Here is a 17960-nt window from a genome sequence, read left to right as displayed (position 1 = left end):
CTAGGTTTTTGAGATTATCTCTCCACCAGTATGACCCCTTCTTCACATGCTTTGGTAGGTTTTCATTTTTGTACTGTTTCTCCCATAGAAGCTGTACCCAGGGGATTTCTTGCCTGTTGAAGAATTTGTGTAAGTTCTTTGACAACAAAGCTTTGTTTTGCTCCTCAATATTGATGACCCCTAAACCTCCTTCCTCCTTTGGTTTTAATACAATTTTCGAGGCTGGTTTTGGTGGCTTTCTAGCAATGATATTGTTCCCCTCCATAGACAATGCTTTCCTAAAGCTATCAATTCTCTTGATTGGAGTCTTAGGCAGGGCCAAAGTGCACATGTCAAACGTTGGTAGTGAAGTGAAGATAGCATTTGTGAGCCCTAGCCATCCAGCTTGTGAGAGAAAACTTGAAACACTTCCAAACCTCTTTTCACACTTGTTTATCACTGGCAAATAATCTTGAATTCTTGGTTTAGTGAGCCCAAGGGGTAAACCAACGTATGTGAAGGGAAATGATCCTTTACAGCAGCAAAAAGTTCTTGCAAGTAGGTCCAGTCTTTCCTTTGATATGTTAATGGGCAATATCATGGATTTTTGAAGCAGTTGTGGCCAGGTCTGATTTAGCCACTTATCAAACAAGAAAAGACAGCTTCCTCCACTTTTCATATATATGGATCACAGTAAGACCTTTAAATTTGTGGAAAATTTAGTACTTTCTGACATTCACATATGAAGTTAGTTTATTCTAGTTTTCTTGCCAGATTAGAGAACGTCTAGAAGAAATATAGGATGTTATCTTATCAGTATATAATTAGTTGTGCCTGATTGTCAGCTTGCTTGCCCCAATCACTGAAGAGGTTGTAAAGAAAATGCTTAATATATCAGGAACGCGTTTGCAAAGCATCACAAGCACGATATCAATAACAAGCACGATCATGAGCCAGACGTTCCTATGCACTATCTAGCACCACAACACATGTACTTCAGCATGCACCGGCTCGGAATCCGACGTTACCACGGCCAGCATCGTACAGCACCTCTAGAGTGCGCTGATTCACGTTGCCGATGATGCCGAGACCGTCGTCTGGCCCTGACTCCTGGAAGGCGAGGCAGTCGTTCACCAGAATCCCATTGGGGACGTCGAGGTCGATGGTGGCGCCGCCACTGAACGTGAACGCGACCCTCGGCACGGTGATATTGCTGTAACCCGTAAAGTTGTAGCAGGTGTCAAAGTCATCGCTTGGCACCAGGGGGTACGCCTTCAAGGCCTTCCGCAGTGCTGCCTCCAGCGCGTTGTACGCTGTTTCTGGGAGCTCCGTGTCGACCGTGCCGGAGTCTATGATCATGCCACCACGGAACGCCGATTGCGGGATGTGCAGCGGCTTCCCTCCCACGCTGATGCCTGTCATCGTCACCATGTAAAACGTTGCATACCCCGGCAGGTGCCGCATCGGAGTGAACACGAAGGCCGACTTGTTGCCGCTCGGCGGCGAGCCGAGGACTAGGAACCCGGCTTCGCTGTTCAGCGCCGGGAGGCAGTACGAGAAGGCGCCGCCGTAAACCGAAGACGTCTGCACGACGAGCGACACCGGGGCGCCTCCAAGACCCAAGAGGCCGTCGTACTTGTCGCTGGGACCGCGCTGGTCGCGGCCACAGCCGAAATGGAAATCCTCGACGGTGATCCCCGGAGCGAGTGTCAGCGTCTCGTTGCTGTACACGCCCCTCGAATGCGAACCGTCGGCGTACTCGACGGAGTATCCGCACTGGGTGCCGCCGCTCGTGCAGCCGTTGTGGTAGTGGTCTCCGAGCTTCCGGCACGCGTCGGTGTTGCAGGCGATGGGAGCGTACGTGGAGGACTTGCTTGGATCGAAGAGAGGATCCTTCTGCGGGTAGCACTTGGTGGAGTTGCACGGCGTGCACTGCACCCACGAGACGTCGCTGCCGGTGTCCATGAGGAGCACCTGCGGCACGGACGGCGTGCCGAAGCCCAGCGTGACGACGTACTCTAGCGAGTCCACAAAACCGCCTAGGCGGGTCGGGATGGTCACGGCGGCATCATCGTCGTCTGGTGTACTCGCCATGCCCATGCCCATGCTCTTGGACGCTTGGCTCATGATGTAGTTCGTGCGGGCGCGGCTACGGCGGAGCGTCTCGGAGATGGACGGCGTCGGCACGTTAGAGTACTGTGACGGCGCGCATGGGCCGTACCGGTGCACTAGTGACATTGACACAGTGGCGCTGCTCGGCTCCAGGTTCACTGAAACTCATCATGTGTATGGTAACTTATTAATCACAAGTGTGCAGGCCGCCAAACAAGTGACGCCGCCGAAATTGAGGTCACGTAGACAAGTACCTTTGGATGCTGAGCATACTGTTTCTGAATCATAAGACCTGCGTTGCACCACGGCAAACCCATGCTCGTTGCCTCCAAGAGCGATGTAGCAGCAGTAGCTACACAAGACAACCAACAGAAGCAGAGGAGAAGCCATGGAAATATGTGCACTCTGAACAAAGGACAGGCGGATGATGAACTAACTTATCGTAGATGAATTATATAAGCATGTCTCAACTTGGATTCACAGATATCCGCCGTGAGGCCGCGAAGCCTGCTAAGATGAAATGTCTTGTTATTATCAGGTTCCAGGAGTCCTCAAACTCTTAATTAGTAGGGACAAGATTTCCTATTTGTCGTTTGTGTTGCTGCTTTGCCACGTACGCCCCATCTTTTTTCTTGTAAATGACACACGTACATGTTTTAATTCTAAATCGCCGCCATCAGAACTTTGATTATTATATGTGTGGGCAAAATTCATCATAGCACATGTACTCGCGCCGCTACCAGGTATGAAAATAAATGGCCCATCACTATGGCAATGTAAGAATTTGCGAAAAGACATCAGCCGTGGTTGCGGCTGGTGACGGAGGAGAGCCGTGGGGGACATAGTGCTCTCACCTCTCATCCCCATTGACTAAAGAGGCGGCAGTGAGCCGAGACGAAGAAGATGGGCGACAGAAGACTAGGCTCCAGCGTGGCATTGCAAGGTGTCAAGAAGAGTTCTCTAGCATAGGCGATGTTAATTCTCACAAACTATGTGGAGTGGGCAATGTTGATGCAAATCACTAAGAGGTGATGGAGATCTTGGAGGCAATCGATCTAGGAACTTTGATCTGGCACTTAATCAACCATCAAGCCATGAGCGCGCTGATTTTTTTTTAGATAATGGATAAAAATATCTGGCCTCTACATCCAGGGGATGTACACAAACAATTGTTACAGAGTTTTGAGAAAAAAAGAAAGAGAAGCCTTAGTCTTATAGATAGACCAGGACGCTAGTTCAAACAATAATTATGTTTCCAGCCTTTATTGGATAACTCTAAAGCAATTACTTCTAATTTCTTGCTCATCGTTGAGAGTGCGTCCGCGGCTGTCTCATCATGCTGCAACGGGGCCCAAGTTCGTAGCCAGTATGCTCCTCTGAAAATTATCTGCATAATAGAGTTAGATTTCATTTGATTAAAAATAACATCATTACGACATCTCCAAATTGTCCAGTATATGGCAGCCACCCCCACCCAGATCAGATTTTTAATCCTTTTATTTTGATTAGATAGCCAACCACCGAACATGTGGTTGATTGATCTAGGTTGGGTCAACCTAGCAGCAAAGAAGATAATCCTCCATATCGTCTTGGTAAGGGGACAGTCATCCCATTACAGCAAATGCAATTCTGACTTCCCTTCCAATTTTTCCTGGCGAGGTTGTCTTTGGTTAAAACGACACCTCTTTGCAAAAACCAGAGAAATATCTTAATTTTTAGAGGAATTTTCATCTTCCAGATCTTCTTATGCCGAAAAGGTGTTTGTGTATCCATATTATAGAGATATAAAGAGCGGACAGAGAATAAACCAGAATTGGTTAGCCTCCATCTGAAATAGTCCGAACCTTCCACCAATTTGACATTTGAGATCCGTGCTACTAAACTAAGCCACTATGTAAGTTTATTACCCACCAGTGCCCTTGTAAAAGAGATGTTTAGGGGTCTAGTAGTCAACACTTTTGAGACTGTTGCATGAGGATCCCGCACTATATTATATAAGGATGGATATTTCACTTTAAGTGGCTTATCTCCCACCCATGTATCATCCCAAAACCTAGTGTTGGTTCCATCCTTAATATCAAAAGAACCATTATGCAGCACCTCATCTTTGATATGCATGAGACCCCTCTAAAAATGAGAGTCGTTGGGTTTTGCTGCCACTTGAGTTAGGGTTTTGGATCTTAGGTATTTATTCCTTAAAAGAGATTGCCAAATACCTTCTGTGTTAAGTAAGTTAACCAACCATTTGGCTAGAAGGCATTTATTTTGCAGTTTTAAATTTAGAATACCTAATCCCCCTTGGTCCTTAGGACGACATAAAATGTCCCATTTGGCAAGTAGATATCTATGTTTGTTTGACGAGCCTTGCCAGAAGAAACTTGATCAGTAATGATCTAAGTTTTTAATGACCCCTTTAGGGATCTCAAAGAAGGACATCATAAAAATGGGTAGGCTGCTTAAGACAGAATTAAGCAGAACTAGTCTTCCCCCATAAGACAGGTATTCCGCTTTCCAACAGGAGAGTTTATGTTTAAAGCGATCTTCCACCTTTCTCCATTCAGAGTTCAGGAGTTTTCTATGGTGCATTGGGATCCCTAAGTATCTGAAGGGATATTCCCCTGCGTTGCATCCAAAGAGACTAGTATAATATGATTCCATCTATTTAGCTGCACCATAACAGAAGATTTCGCTCTTGTGGAAGTTGATCTTCAGCCCATATAGCTGTTCAAAAGCGCAAAGCAACAGTTTCAGATTCTGTGCTTGTTCTGGGTTGTGTTGGATAAAGATAATGGTGTCATCTGCATATTGTAATATGGACAGACCATCATCTATAAGGTGGGGGACAACACCTCTTAGCTGACCATCGGCCTTTGCTCTATTAATAATCAGGGCAAGCATATCGGCAACAATGTTAAATAAGATAGGTGACATGGGGTCTCTCTGTCTGAGTCCCCGTTTGGTTTGGAAGTGTGGTCCTAAGTCATCATTGACTATGATCCTCACGCTTCCACCAGAGACCATAGATTGAACCCACCGACACCATTTGGGGGAGAAACCTTTCATTCGTAGCGTTTGTTGTAGGAAGGACCATCTAACCTTGTCGTATGCCTTATCAAAGTCAATTTTGAAAATGACACCGTCTCTCTTTTTGGTGTGAAGCTCATGGATGGTTTCATGTAAGATAACGACTCCTTCCATTATGTTTCTACCCGGCATAAAGGCAGTCTGTGTTGGTCTGACCACTGTTTTAGCTACCATATTAAGCCTATTTGTACCCACTTTAGTGAATATTTTAAAGCTCACATTAAGGACACAAATTGTCCTATACTGCTGAATTTTTATGGCATTACTCACTTTTGGAATTAAGGTAATAATACCAAAATTCAGGCTGTAGAGATCCAGAGCTTCCCTATGCAGCTCAGCAAATAGGGGAAGAAGATCATCTTTGATAACTCCCCAAAAAACCTGGTAGAATTCCGCGGGAAAACCATCAGGGCCTGGAGCTTTATTATGCTCCATCTGGAAGACTGCTTCCCTCACTCCAGATTCTGAGAAGGGGCTAACAAGGATATCGTTTTCTTCCAGTGATACCTGTGGGATATCCAAGTTTTGGTCTTCCCTAAGTGAGATATCGCAATTTTCTGGCTGGCCAAAAAGGTCTTTATAATAAGTCGTTATGTGGTTTTTAAGTTACTCATCACCGATCACAACACCTTGATCATTTTCAAGTTTGTAGATATGTTGCTTACGGTGTTTGCCATTGGCAACTAGATGAAAGAACCTAGTGTTAGCATCCCCTTCTAAAAGGGTTTTAACCTTGGCTCTCTCATACCACTTTAATTCTTCTTCCCTGAGAAGGTTAACTAAGCGTTCTTTTAGATAATGCTTTAGGTTAATCTCTTGATCAGATAAGAGAGAAATTTCTGCCTTTTTGTCTAGGTTATCCAACAGGACTAGCAGAGTCTTTTTTTTCTTTTCGATATGACCCTGCAGTGTGTTTCGCCCAACCCCTTAGATATTGTCGTAGTCTGCGGATCTTGAACTGCCAACGTTCTAGTGGGGTGGATCTAGAGCATGGAGATTGCCAGATATTTGCAACCATATCATAGAATCCATCTCTTATCAACCATCCCCTCTCAAATTTGAAAGGACGGGTGTGGGTTTGGTGGGTTGAAGCACCTGTATTTAATACTAGGGGAGTGTGGTCTGAAATATTCCCATCCCTAGTTTGTACTGTTGTCAAGGGGAACATGATTTCCCATTCAGTGCTGACGAGAACTCTATCTAACTTTTCAAGAGTTGGATTATCTCCTGGCCCTGCCCAAGTGAATTGGCGACCTGTCATAGCAATCTCCTTAAGATCTAGAGATTCTATGACAGCATTAAAAAGATTAGGCCATTTAGGATCAAAGTCCCCAGAACTCTTCTCTTCTGGTCTTCGCATTATGTTGAAATCCCCTCCTATTGTATATGGCAGGGTTTCTTTGGAGCACATGTTGGCGAGTTCTACTAAGAAAGCACTCTTATTTTGTGGTTGTGCTGGTCCATATACTGTATATAGCACAAATTTAAAGTCATTTGACTTGAGTCGTAGGGTGAATTTTACGTAAAAATCTCCCTCATCAATGGCTCTAATGTCGAAAATATTCAAATCCACACCAAGCAGGATACCCCCGGATCTACCGTGTGGTGCCATGGTGTGCCAAAGAAAATCTTGTCCTCCGCAAAGATTTTTGAGGACATGATCTGGGAAAAAATCCCGCCCAGTCTCAGAGAGAGCGATAAAATTAATTTGCTCCTCCTTAACTAATTCTGCCAAAAATCTATGTTTAGCCAAGTCTGCAAGACCTCTGCTATTCCAAAACAGTCCCTTCATTATATAATAATTTTAGAGGGGGCCTTTGGCTTCTTGGGAAGTTTTCCCTTGTGAAGTATTTTGGCATTGTTATATTTTTTCTTGCGGCGAAGAGGAGAGAGATCTATGATTTGATCACCCTCCGCCTCTAGCAAATTCTCATTTTGATCTCCACAAGCGTGGCTGAGAATTGCATCAAGTTGATTTTCCCGCTCCTCATCACTTTCTAAGTTATAGCTAGTGTGTTTAGGGGAACTCTTGGTTTGATTAGCATGAAGAACTAATCTGTCTACCTCTAAATTTTTAATAGCTACAACATCCGAAGAGCCTATGTTGATGCCTACCCTACCAAGGTTTGAAACAACTTTTGAAACTGGGAAGTTAATAAAAGAATTACCTGGAAATTCGAGGTTCTTCTTTGTTGTCAACCGGTCGGCCTTGTGAAGGGCATGCACATCCGCCATCGCTGCGATTCTGTTGCTCCGGCGTAGTTCTTTGATAGGTGCGGCAACTTGAGCGAGTTTGATGAGTCCAGCATTTGGTGGTGAAGCAGCAGAAGGGGCAGCGCTTGCCACCACAGCGTCCCTGGCCAAGGGGGGTGGGGATTCCTCCAGCGTATTGGACGGTGGGACAGCAGCCCCCATCTGCTTCACGGATGGTGCAGCAGGTGTAGACGAAGACTGCCCGTCCTCCAACAGAGAGCCAAGGAGGGGTGCAGGTGCCGCAGTCAACAGCATTGACGAGGAGACACCCTGCATGGAGTGGGTGGCTAGCGGCAAGGTAGGGGCCTCGACATTAGCTTGTGCAGTAATCGGTGCAGCAGACTCCGTTGGTGCAGCAATCTCCGTCGTGATGGCCAAGTCTTGTGCAGAGTCTTGTGCAGCGGTGTTGTCGCTACTGTCCCCGAGCAGCAGGGTACAGTCATGATCCGAAGGATGGGGGGTGAGGAGTGATGTCGAACCCCCCACCTCCGTCTCGGTCATAATGGGGCAGCGGAACTCCCGCCACCGTCTCCTGGCAGCAAGTCAAAATCGCTCGCCGACGGATAGTGAGCGATGGTTGATGAGCCCCCCATGGTCGGCGATGCTGGAGGAGCCGTGCCCTCTCCTGCAGGGCGGACAGGTTCACTGTCCACTGCCTGAGTGGGCGACAGGGTAGAGCTCCCCAAGTTGACCTCCGTTGTGACGTCGAAAGTGTCGGGAGGAACAACACTGTTCAAGGTCTTCATTGATTGTGACACAAAAGAAGAACGATGAAAGTTGTTAGAGGCCTTTTTTAAAATATTATAAGCTGATATTTCTTCTTCTGTCAAAGGAGAGTAAGTCTTCCTATCAGCTCCATCATCTGCTGCGAGCATAACTTTCCAACTCATCTCGTTTAGAAGATCATCAACAGCCAAGTCTAGGCACTCATTCACCAAGGCTGCCTGCTGATGAGGGGGAATTTCTGAGGGGGTTCTGAAGACTTCTTAGGTGAGTTATTGGCCTGCGGGTTTGAAGGGTTTTGGTCCTCCGCATCCTTCATCACACGGTCTCCATCAGCTTGCTTATCCTCATCCCCCAATAAGTCATCATCCTCCTCCGGATCAGACTCATCCTCCTGTGGAGCTTCATCAGGCTTGAAATAAAGGCGGTAAATGTCGCATCCGGCACAGACGTCAGCATACTTAGGGATCTTCATAGTATCAATGACCGCAACAAGTATGCGCACCTGACCCGTAGCCCGGAGATGTACCATATCCACCTTTTGGGTGGCCCCAACGACGGAGCCCACTGCCCACAGAGGAAGAAAGGCTCTAAGAATCCTGGGAACCCTTGTCACTGTGATCCAGACTTGCTCCAAAACCTTGATGGGTTGCACATCTTCCACAAAATTTTCAAACACAATAGTGCCTTCTTTGTTTTTCGTAGTGATTGTGCGGATAGCAACCATACGTTCCAGCTCGTGCATGGATGGAAACGGAACAACAAAAGAGTCACCTTGCTGCTGAACCTCCCACTCCCAACGCACAGGAATAATCCGCGCCAGCTCTGCCTGAAGCAACTGAGCAGAAACCTCGCTCGCTTCCACTGAAATGAGAGCTGCGGTCGTCGACTGAAAGTTGTCCACGATTTGATTGTTCCTTGCGGTTTGGATCTGGAAGAAGCCTGTCCCATCCTCAGCGGCGCCACAAAATGCGACCGCCGGTTTGGGACCACGCAGTAGAGGGCACTGGTTGGTGAAGTGTTCTTCGCAGCAGATAGCACACTCCCTCTTCGAAGCTTGGTTGCGCTTTCTCTTCTTGCCTTGGTCGTCCCCGTCCCCCTTGCCGGTAGCCACCTGAGCAACACGAGCGTTGCCATCTCCAAGGGGGTTCTGAACACGGGCATCACGGAGCGCAGCTCCAGAAACACCCCCGGCATCGGCCTTGGCGTCTTGCATCAACGACGGTATGGCGTTACCGCGGCCATGCCCTCGTGAACCCACAGCGGAGGTCGCTGCAGGTCCGTCTCGATCACCAACTGTAGCCTGTCCACCCCGTCCACCATGACCGCGGTCACGGCCACGGTCGCGGCCAGTTTGTTCGCGTCCTCGTCCGCGTCCGTGGCTTTCATAGCCCCGTCCCCGACCAGTGCGGCGATCGGACAGCGCTCCGCGGCTGATCGTCTCCCAGCTCCACCTCTTCCCCATGTCTCCTCCTGCCATTAGGGCGTCTCTGTATGATCTGGAGGCTGTGAGGGGTAGTGTAGGGTTTACAAGTCGCCGTGAAGGACGACAAAACACGATCGGTGATGGAGATTGGTTCTGCAGCTGTGTGACCGGTATGGGCCTAGGCGTTAGATTGGCCCGAGCCTGCACAGACCGGTCTAGCCGAACTGGTTGCAGAGAGCGGCCAGTTGGGTTTTGGTTCGGGCTCTCAAATCTCTTCCGATATGGAGAGCTGCTGCCTAGGCTCCCGGAACCCCGTTGGGTTGCTGGGCGGAGATAATCGCCCAAGGTTGATGGCGGCGTGATTCGCGGTGGAGGCGGTGGCCCCTTCCAGACATTCCTCCATGGCGGTTTGAATGGTCGTGAAGAGGACGGCGTTGGTTGGGCTCCAGGCAGTAGAGTAGCATTCGTCGCGGAGGGTGACGTCACCGGCTGGATCACCGGCATCGCCGAAGCTTCCATCGATGGGATCGCAGGAGAGGCCATCAACGGCGGGTGGACGCGCAGCGCTATGGAATCCGCGTCACCAAGGTCTTCGCATTCAGAATCAGAGTTGAATTCGGGCGTCCAGAACCTGCCCATACGCAGAGCATGATCGACGCCAGTTGGTTCTTTCGCCGTGGCTCTCCGTAGGGCATGTCGGATCGCCGGTGCAATTTTCACAGGGGGCATCTTCCATTGGCTAATCTAGTCTAGGGAGGGGCGATTGGGTCACCGCCGGCGGCTGCCGGTGGCCCCCGGGAAAAACGGATCGGATCGCTCAGGTAGAGTTTCAACTGTAGTTCACTTTTGTGTGTGAGATCATTGATGAAGGAGATGTGGGGAATGCTGGGCACCAAGAAGACTATAAAGGAGGCATGGGTGGCAGTACAAACCATGAAGATTGGTGGCTTGGTGTTGATGGTGTGAAGGAAGTGAATGTGAGAAGCTGCCGAAGGAGTTCTCGAGAACATCGGATTCAAGGAGGCAAAGAGCATCGAAGACTTCGGCAATGCGCATCACCAACCTCGTGACGAACCTAAAATCACTCAGTGAGACGGTTGATGATTCCAGTGTCGTCAAAAAATTCCAGCATGTGGTGCCATCCCGGTTCATTCAAGTTGCACGCAATCTCATCTAAGATCTTCTGTGATGTCAAGAACCTCGCAAAATGTTAGACGTACCAACTATTGCAGCTCAAAAACTAAAGTATCACTATGTGAAAAAACATTAAATTCACACACCCTCTACAAATGCGATCACTTACGCGCGTCTGTAGTAGTACTATTACAGACGCATCTCCCTGATGCGCGTATGTAGTAAGTCTCCGGCAAGGTCAAGAAACGTGCGTAATAAGCGTTTACTACAGACGCATGTTGGTCACAAGCGTCTGCCAAACTATGTTTTGGTATTACAGACGCGTGTTGAAAAGGCGCGTTTATAGTGTTGGTACTACAGAGGCATGTTGATAGGGGCGACTATAGTGTTGATATTTGGTAACGCAATAAGGAAATGATCTGCAAGCGCACGGATATCGGTGAGCATTTCACCCGGGAGGTTTTCCAGAGTAACGTATTTATATTTTTACCACTGGGAGAAAGGGTGCATCTGACTAACCAAATCTATTGCTACTACCCCTTTAGGCTACAAAGAATGTTTCTCGATGTGAGTGATGTATAGAGAAGACTGCAACCGTAGTCTCGTTCTAACCTTGGTGAGGATGATCTACTGTTCTATTGGAGAGGCTCACGGAATCTAGACAACACAAAGGATGTTCGACCCGCACCTATAAACCTACCCGTCCTGCTAACAAGATATGGGATACAAAGGTAACTCGGAAATGTCACGTTCCTCACTACTACCACGGTCCAGCTAGTCAGGGGATATCTATGAGTACCCTAGCCTAAACACCACGTTTACGCTAGCAAGTGATTACTCTAATACTCAACCGGAAGAGGATTAAAGTAAACTCATAAACCAAAGAACAATAAAGCAAGAACTTACTAACATTAGAAGTCGAATTACTGAAGAATCTTAGAAGCAAGCCTCGGGTTAGGAGACTTGATCCCGCAGGTACAACTCGGAGTAGACACCGACAAGCCGGCCTTCCTCCGATCTACACCTCCACTCTATCTCTCTCAATCTAGTAGAAACTAGAAGATCTATTTCTACTTACATTGGTTGCTAAGCCTAAAAAGAAATATTATTTAGAGAAGAGGTTTTTCTTTGAGGGCACCCCTAAATCTCTATGATAATTTCTTGTCTTCTCCAGGGGCCAGGGGGGTCTCCTTATATAGTCCTCCTCCTCTATGCGTTTTTGGGTCGGTAGGTGATGTGGTACTATGTTTTCCTTGATCCAATAGGTCGGTGGAACATCGTGTGCGAAGAGAGTCCCGAACAGGATCCAGCAGGGGGCGGGCGCCCTGGGCCTGGCCCCTTTCGGCCTCCGCTTCCTTCCCGTGGCTTCTGGAGTCTTCTAGATGGTAGAAAATTGCGCGGTGCGTTGATATCTCTATGTAATCCCGACATGTGGGACTTTCTTCCTTATTTCCTGATAACCCCCTGCAGAAATAGACAAACACCAAAACTCGTGGAATTCTGTCAGATAAAACCCTAAGTCTAGATGTTGATTTCATTTGGATCCTTTTCTTTGTTTATTTGATAATTGATACTTAAGGACCGTCAACAAACTCCCCCAAGCTTACCTCTTGCTCGACCCTGAGCAAGGATGAACTCAAGAGTTTCTGCAGTGGTTTCATGCCTTAAAAGTACACACGCATTCAAGCAAGATCTCCTCTCTGAGTTAGAATAAACTGTTAAGACTTAAAACTTACTCATTTTACCTTTCACCATGGGGCTTGTAACCGTCACTTGTGTCTTGAGCAGTTAAAAGATAGAACGGTCAAGTCAAGCGCCATGTCTCTTATTCTTGATCAGCTATAGCTTTGGAGTTTTTGTAGATTTTCAAATAAAGCTCAGAGATTCCTTATATGACTCTCTCAAATCTCTCTTTTGTGGTATTTCTAGATCCTTACCAAGGCAGTAATGGTATATGCCTTCTCTTAAAGTATGTGGTATTTTTGGTATAGTGCATAGTGATATTACCTTCTCTCTCACCCTACTCTAATAAGGTTTTGATATCTGGAGCTCATAGGTGGGAGATAGCTAATACATACTTACAAGACATTTATTGCATAGTCAAACCATGGATCCAGAGAAACAAGTCAATAAGTCAAATCAAGATGTGCATGTGTGGCGAATGAATGGTGTATGGTGATGATGATGATAATCATGGTGAAAGTCTAATTCTACTTTTGCTCTTTTGGGGGGATACATACCTTTCTTGCACTTTGAAGCTTTTTGGGGAGAATGAGATGCTCTATATTTTCTTTTTCTTTCCTCTCAGGTGGGTATCTTGTACCTCTAATTGTACTGTCGGACACTTGTCCATTTTTACCTCTCATCTCACTTTTTCTTTTCTTTCGAGGTTCCGAGCACTTGCCCCTTTTTATTTCCTCGTATTTTTTTCTTTTTCTTTTCTAGAGCACTCATCTCCTGAAATAATATAGCAAGTGGTAGTAACCAAGATAACTCGAGCATTTATTTCACAGGGAATAACAGGGATAGGATAATATTTTTGGCTATTCTCTCCCAGATTAGGAGTAGAATAATTTTAGGTGAATCTAGAGATAGAAATGAGTGGATATATGTGGATGGTACTTCCAGAGTAGAAGTAGCATGTATGAGTGAACGTGCAAGTGAATCTTGATTTTAACCACATGACAAGCTCCTAAGGGTCTACACAGCTTGACCACACTCAATGCTCATAAGCAGTAAAAAGTAAATATGTGGCTCAAAGTCTAGCAAGCATGTATATATGGTTGTGGTAGGAATTTAAACTCTCATCATATAGGAACTCATCATGTGTTATTTTAAAGATTTTTCAAAGATAAAATTCTCCAGAATTCTAGCATCTCTAGGAACAGATAAACAACAGCTCAACCTTCCCATCATATCCGTTAACGACTCAGACTTTAGATCAAGTACTCTTCCCACAAGTTTAGGTTTAGAGCAGGTTTAAATTATAACAGTTATGCCTAGACTTGAGAGAAATTTCAATTTTAAGAACTAGTCATGGCAGAGCAACTATTTATCATTTCCATGTGAGAGTTTATCATGAGGGTTCATAGCAAACTTTATTTATTTATTTATTTAGCAAACTAGGCAAAAATATATAAAAGCACAAAATCTTTATTTGGGTTTTCATGATTATACATCTTTTATTATTTGAGTAAAGTATAAACGCGAGTAGAAATACTTAGCTGGATAAATAGGGGTGCTCTCCCCCAAGCTGGATTTTGACGTAATTTCTTCTGATGTAGCTAGCAGGTGGTGGAGGTGTATTCGAAAGTCGGTAGCACCCTGACAGCGATTAGGATGTCCTCCGTCTGCTAGTCTTCTTTGATCCTTGAATTCTGTGGAGCTCAAATAGACAACACAGCTTTGTGGAACTGGTTAAGTGTTAGCATAAATATCTAGCCTTTATCATGTTGAGCCTCCTCAATAAATGTTACTTATTTAGTAGGATCATGCACTTCTTATTTTTATATTTTTATTGTAAGCTGAAAACTTATTTATTTTATTTTTATGCCACCATAGTGAATGTACTTATGGGTTTTATGCCATGAGCATACTCACATGGGGCTTACTATTTTTTAACATTTTTATTTTCTTTTCAAGATAGCATGAACCTGATTAACTAAGCAAACTATAATTGAATAATTGAAAGGAAAAGGATAACTACCAAGTTTACCTCTTGGCAAGGCGTTCGGCGTTCGGTGTTTTTAAGTCCTCCGAGCGGGACTCCTTGTGTTTTCAGTCGTCCTGGGATTTGCTAGGTGGCGTAGTCGGTGATTCCGGCGGCGCCTCCTCTTCGTGTATAACTATCTTCTCTTTCCACACCTGATTCGGTGCTACAGTCTCCTCAGGACAATTCTGTTCAAGCTGTATGTCTTCAGACCTTATCACTTCTCCTTCGTAGTCTACCCATCCATCCTTGATGATTTGCCTCCTCTGGTTGCGGTTGCATTGTCTTCTTCTTGTCCTGACCTGCTTAGAATCTTCAACTATATAGTTAGAATCATTAAAGTAGTGGCGTACCTTCTCAGAGGGGAAGTGCATGTGGACTTCTCCGGTTCCAATGTAGATGATGGCTTTAATAGTGTTTGAGGAACGGCCTTCCAAGGATGATGGGTGGATCGTACTCGTCTTCTCCCATGCCAATGACCTGAAAATCATCTGGAGCTGAATATATATTGGTTGTAGGGGCATGGTTCCATGCAGGAGCTGATAAGTGACTGCGGCCATTATGTTGACGTCAGATCCGGTGTCGTAGAGTGTCTTCTAAAAAGAGTATCTGTTGATTGTGCACTCAATGCTTGGAACACCAGGGTCGTCCGTCTTCATCCTTTAGGTGCATCATTTGATTAGGTGTGGACCTTGACGTCTACACCTCTTGACACGGTGCCACCCATGTTCTTCGATTGCCCAGCAGTTCGAAGTGCGGTGTTGGCAATATCCTGCTCAGTGTGTTTGTGCTCATAGATCCAGGTCCTTCACTTGGTGGAGTCTGGGAGTTGTAAAACTCCTCCATGTTTTGCTTGAAGTGTACCTGTTCATAGAGACAAGGCAGAGATCAAGTGCATGGGCCCTGTTGGTGGAAAACACCAACAAAACCAAAAGTGTATTTGTTCTTCTCTAACCTTAAGCATAGTGAGCAAGACAAAGTTGATGGATCATGAGTGTAGCATTTAAAACATTTGTTAGATCAGATGGCTCAACCTAATGGAAAGATAATCTATCTATATTTATGTTTTGTTTATATCTTCCAAAGATTGAATGTGCAACATATTAGCTTATATGTTTAGGAGCGTGGGATCACGAAGGTAGTACTAAGAACAAAGATTAAAGGACTAAACATGTTGAATTAATTGGGTTGACTAATTTGGAGCTACAAATCATACATGTTTGTCTCTTTATTTATGTGAATGCTAGAACCAAGGAGAAACTTATAAAAGTGATAGTCAAGTACCTTAAAATGTTACCTTACTTGAAGAGTGATGGTACAGTATCACCTTGTGGAAGCTTTCCTTTCTTAGCGGTTGTGCATCGTGTTTGTGGCACCCTCCATGAATCATCTCTTATGAGCTACGTCTTTCTTGTGCAAATTGTTAAACTTCATGTGTCTTCTTTATCTCCAATGAATTTGTATCTTAGGACTTCCCAGGTTAATATTGAAAGTTTTCCTGCAGGGGTTAGTCCGACAAAATATACCAATGTCTACTCAAGCAGTTTTTAGTTCAGTAACCAAACTAGACTCCATGTCTAATCAGATTAAGGAAGGCTGTTTAACCTAAGCACCATGCTTAATTTAAAAGCCAATAGAAGTATGTACAGTACTTCCAAACTAACACTTACTAGGATAAACATAGGTAGCATGATGGCTTATATAGAGATCTACTCAAGTGGAGATGAAGTAGTGTAATTAGTATTTAACAAATTGAGCATGTCTCAAAGGTAAGGTAAGGATAACCAACATAGCAACATGGCAAAGGATGTTTTTATGTAAGGTACTCCCCCAAGCTTGAATTTTGAAAATTTCAAGTTTGGATGAATTTAATTCAATGTTGTATGATGATCGGTTGGACATACCTTGTACTTGTCATTCATCCCATCTTCTTGCTCCAATCCTAGAAAGGTTAGTGGCAAGAATACCCGAAGGAATATTTCTACAATTATCTTAATATGCTCAATACACAAGGCAATGTTGCAAGTAATTAGAAGTTCATGTTACGATCTGATAAGTGCTTGTTTTAGGACACTTAGCTTGTCCTTAGGAAACCATCAATCAACTCAACGAGATCTGCAATATTTATTATAGACATATGCATCGACAACCGCTCTTTTAAAGTTTTTATAAATAGAAAAGAAGAGAGGGTTGGAGATCTCAAATGTGGTAATGATGGAGAGACCAATTGATTGAGGAGATGTTTTATATGAGCAAGGACTTGGTAAGGTATTTATGAAATAACTTCCATGCTCACTGTTGTTTCTCTCATTCTCAAACTCCAAGGATGATTCTTCATGAATGCTTAAAATTCCTCTAGGATTGTCTCTCAAGTTTGTTTTATTTATCCATTCAATGGTGATAGCACATGGATTTTTAATGCCCTCTAGCCATCGATGTTGCTCTTCTCGATCCTCCTTGTGGTCTTGGTGACTCTTATGAATGGGATGTCTAGAGAGATTTATAGGATCATTGGGAGGTTCAAGAGAAAGAGAATAGTAGAAATTATTAGGCTCAAGGATGGGTTGGATAGCCGAAACATGGGATTGAAATGTTGGGAAATCGGCTATTGAAACTTCCTTTCCTCGTCTGGGAGATGATTCCTTCTCTATCTAAAATTTTTCTATGAAGATTAGTGCAAGAAGGATGTCCACGAATGAAGACATACCTTCCTTTACTAATAGATAAAGAAAGAAGGACTCTACCAAAGGTTATATGATTAAGACCAATGTGAAAATATCTAGGAAAAACATGGTCTTGTAGGGCTAGGTCTAAACCAGAATATATAGAAAGATTAAAAGATTCCCTAGGTGTAGCTAAAACTGCATTATCTTCTTGATTAAAAGATAGGACCTCAGCTATAGAAAAGGGTTGGTTTTGACCTATTGCAATCAACTCCGGACACAGATCATAATTAGGGGCAGGACTTGTTGACTCCCATGGTCTATGGCTGGTCTCCGAAGGTGCAAAGAATTCAATAATAGGTATGGAATTTAAGTTATCCATAAAGATAGAAAAAATAAAAAGATAAAAGAATAAAAGTATAAAAGTATAATACAAGATAATAGCAAGATTCAAAGTTATCTCAGCAAACTGTCTTTCTCCCCGGCAACGGCGCCAGAAATGCTTGTTGATATTTGGTAACGCAATAAGGAAATGATCCGCAAGCGCACGGATATCGGTGAGCATTTCACCCGGGAGGTTTTCTAGAGTATCGTATTTATATTTTTACCACTGGGAGAAAGGGTGCATCTGACTAACCAAATCTATTGCTACTACCCCTTTAGGCTACAAAGAATGTTTCTCGATGTGAGTGATGTATAGAGAAGACTGCAACCGTAGTCTCGTTCTAACCTTGGTGAGGATGATCTACTGTTCTATTGGGGAGGCTCACGGAATCTAGACAACACAAAAGATGTTCGACCCGCACCTATAAACCTACCCATCCTGCTAACAAGATATGGGATACAAAGGTAACTCGGAAATGTCACGTTCCTCGCT

General features: G+C 44.8%; 1 protein-coding gene across 1 annotated transcript; it reads right to left on the bottom strand.

The window, feature by feature from the left end:
• LOC8072846 (aspartyl protease family protein At5g10770) lies at window positions 976-7929 on the bottom strand. Its single transcript, XM_002436894.2, has 4 exons — window positions 7344-7929; window positions 4764-4812; window positions 2346-2443; window positions 976-2249 (listed from the first exon to the last, which is right to left on the bottom strand). Exons 1-4 carry the CDS (start codon window positions 7927-7929, stop codon window positions 976-978), a joined length of 2007 nt encoding a protein of 668 aa, XP_002436939.2.

This window comes from Sorghum bicolor, chromosome 10 (genome assembly GCF_000003195.3).
Source record: "Sorghum bicolor cultivar BTx623 chromosome 10, Sorghum_bicolor_NCBIv3, whole genome shotgun sequence".
Lineage (NCBI taxonomy): Eukaryota > Viridiplantae > Streptophyta > Magnoliopsida > Poales > Poaceae > Sorghum > Sorghum bicolor.
This window is presented reverse-complemented; position numbering and strand designations above follow the sequence as displayed.

Coding starts and splice junctions, on each gene's coding strand:
- LOC8072846 (XM_002436894.2), bottom strand. CDS start 7,929: ATGACCGAGACGGAGGTGGGGGGTTCGACATCACTCCTCACCCCCCAT. Junction 4,813..7,343: donor GAAGAACCTCGAATTTCCAG/GTAATTCTTTTA, acceptor GCTTTTGAACAG/CTATATGGGCTGAAGATCAA. Junction 2,444..4,763: donor GAGCGAAATCTTCTGTTATG/GTGCAGCTAAAT, acceptor TGTCTTGTGTAG/CTACTGCTGCTACATCGCTC.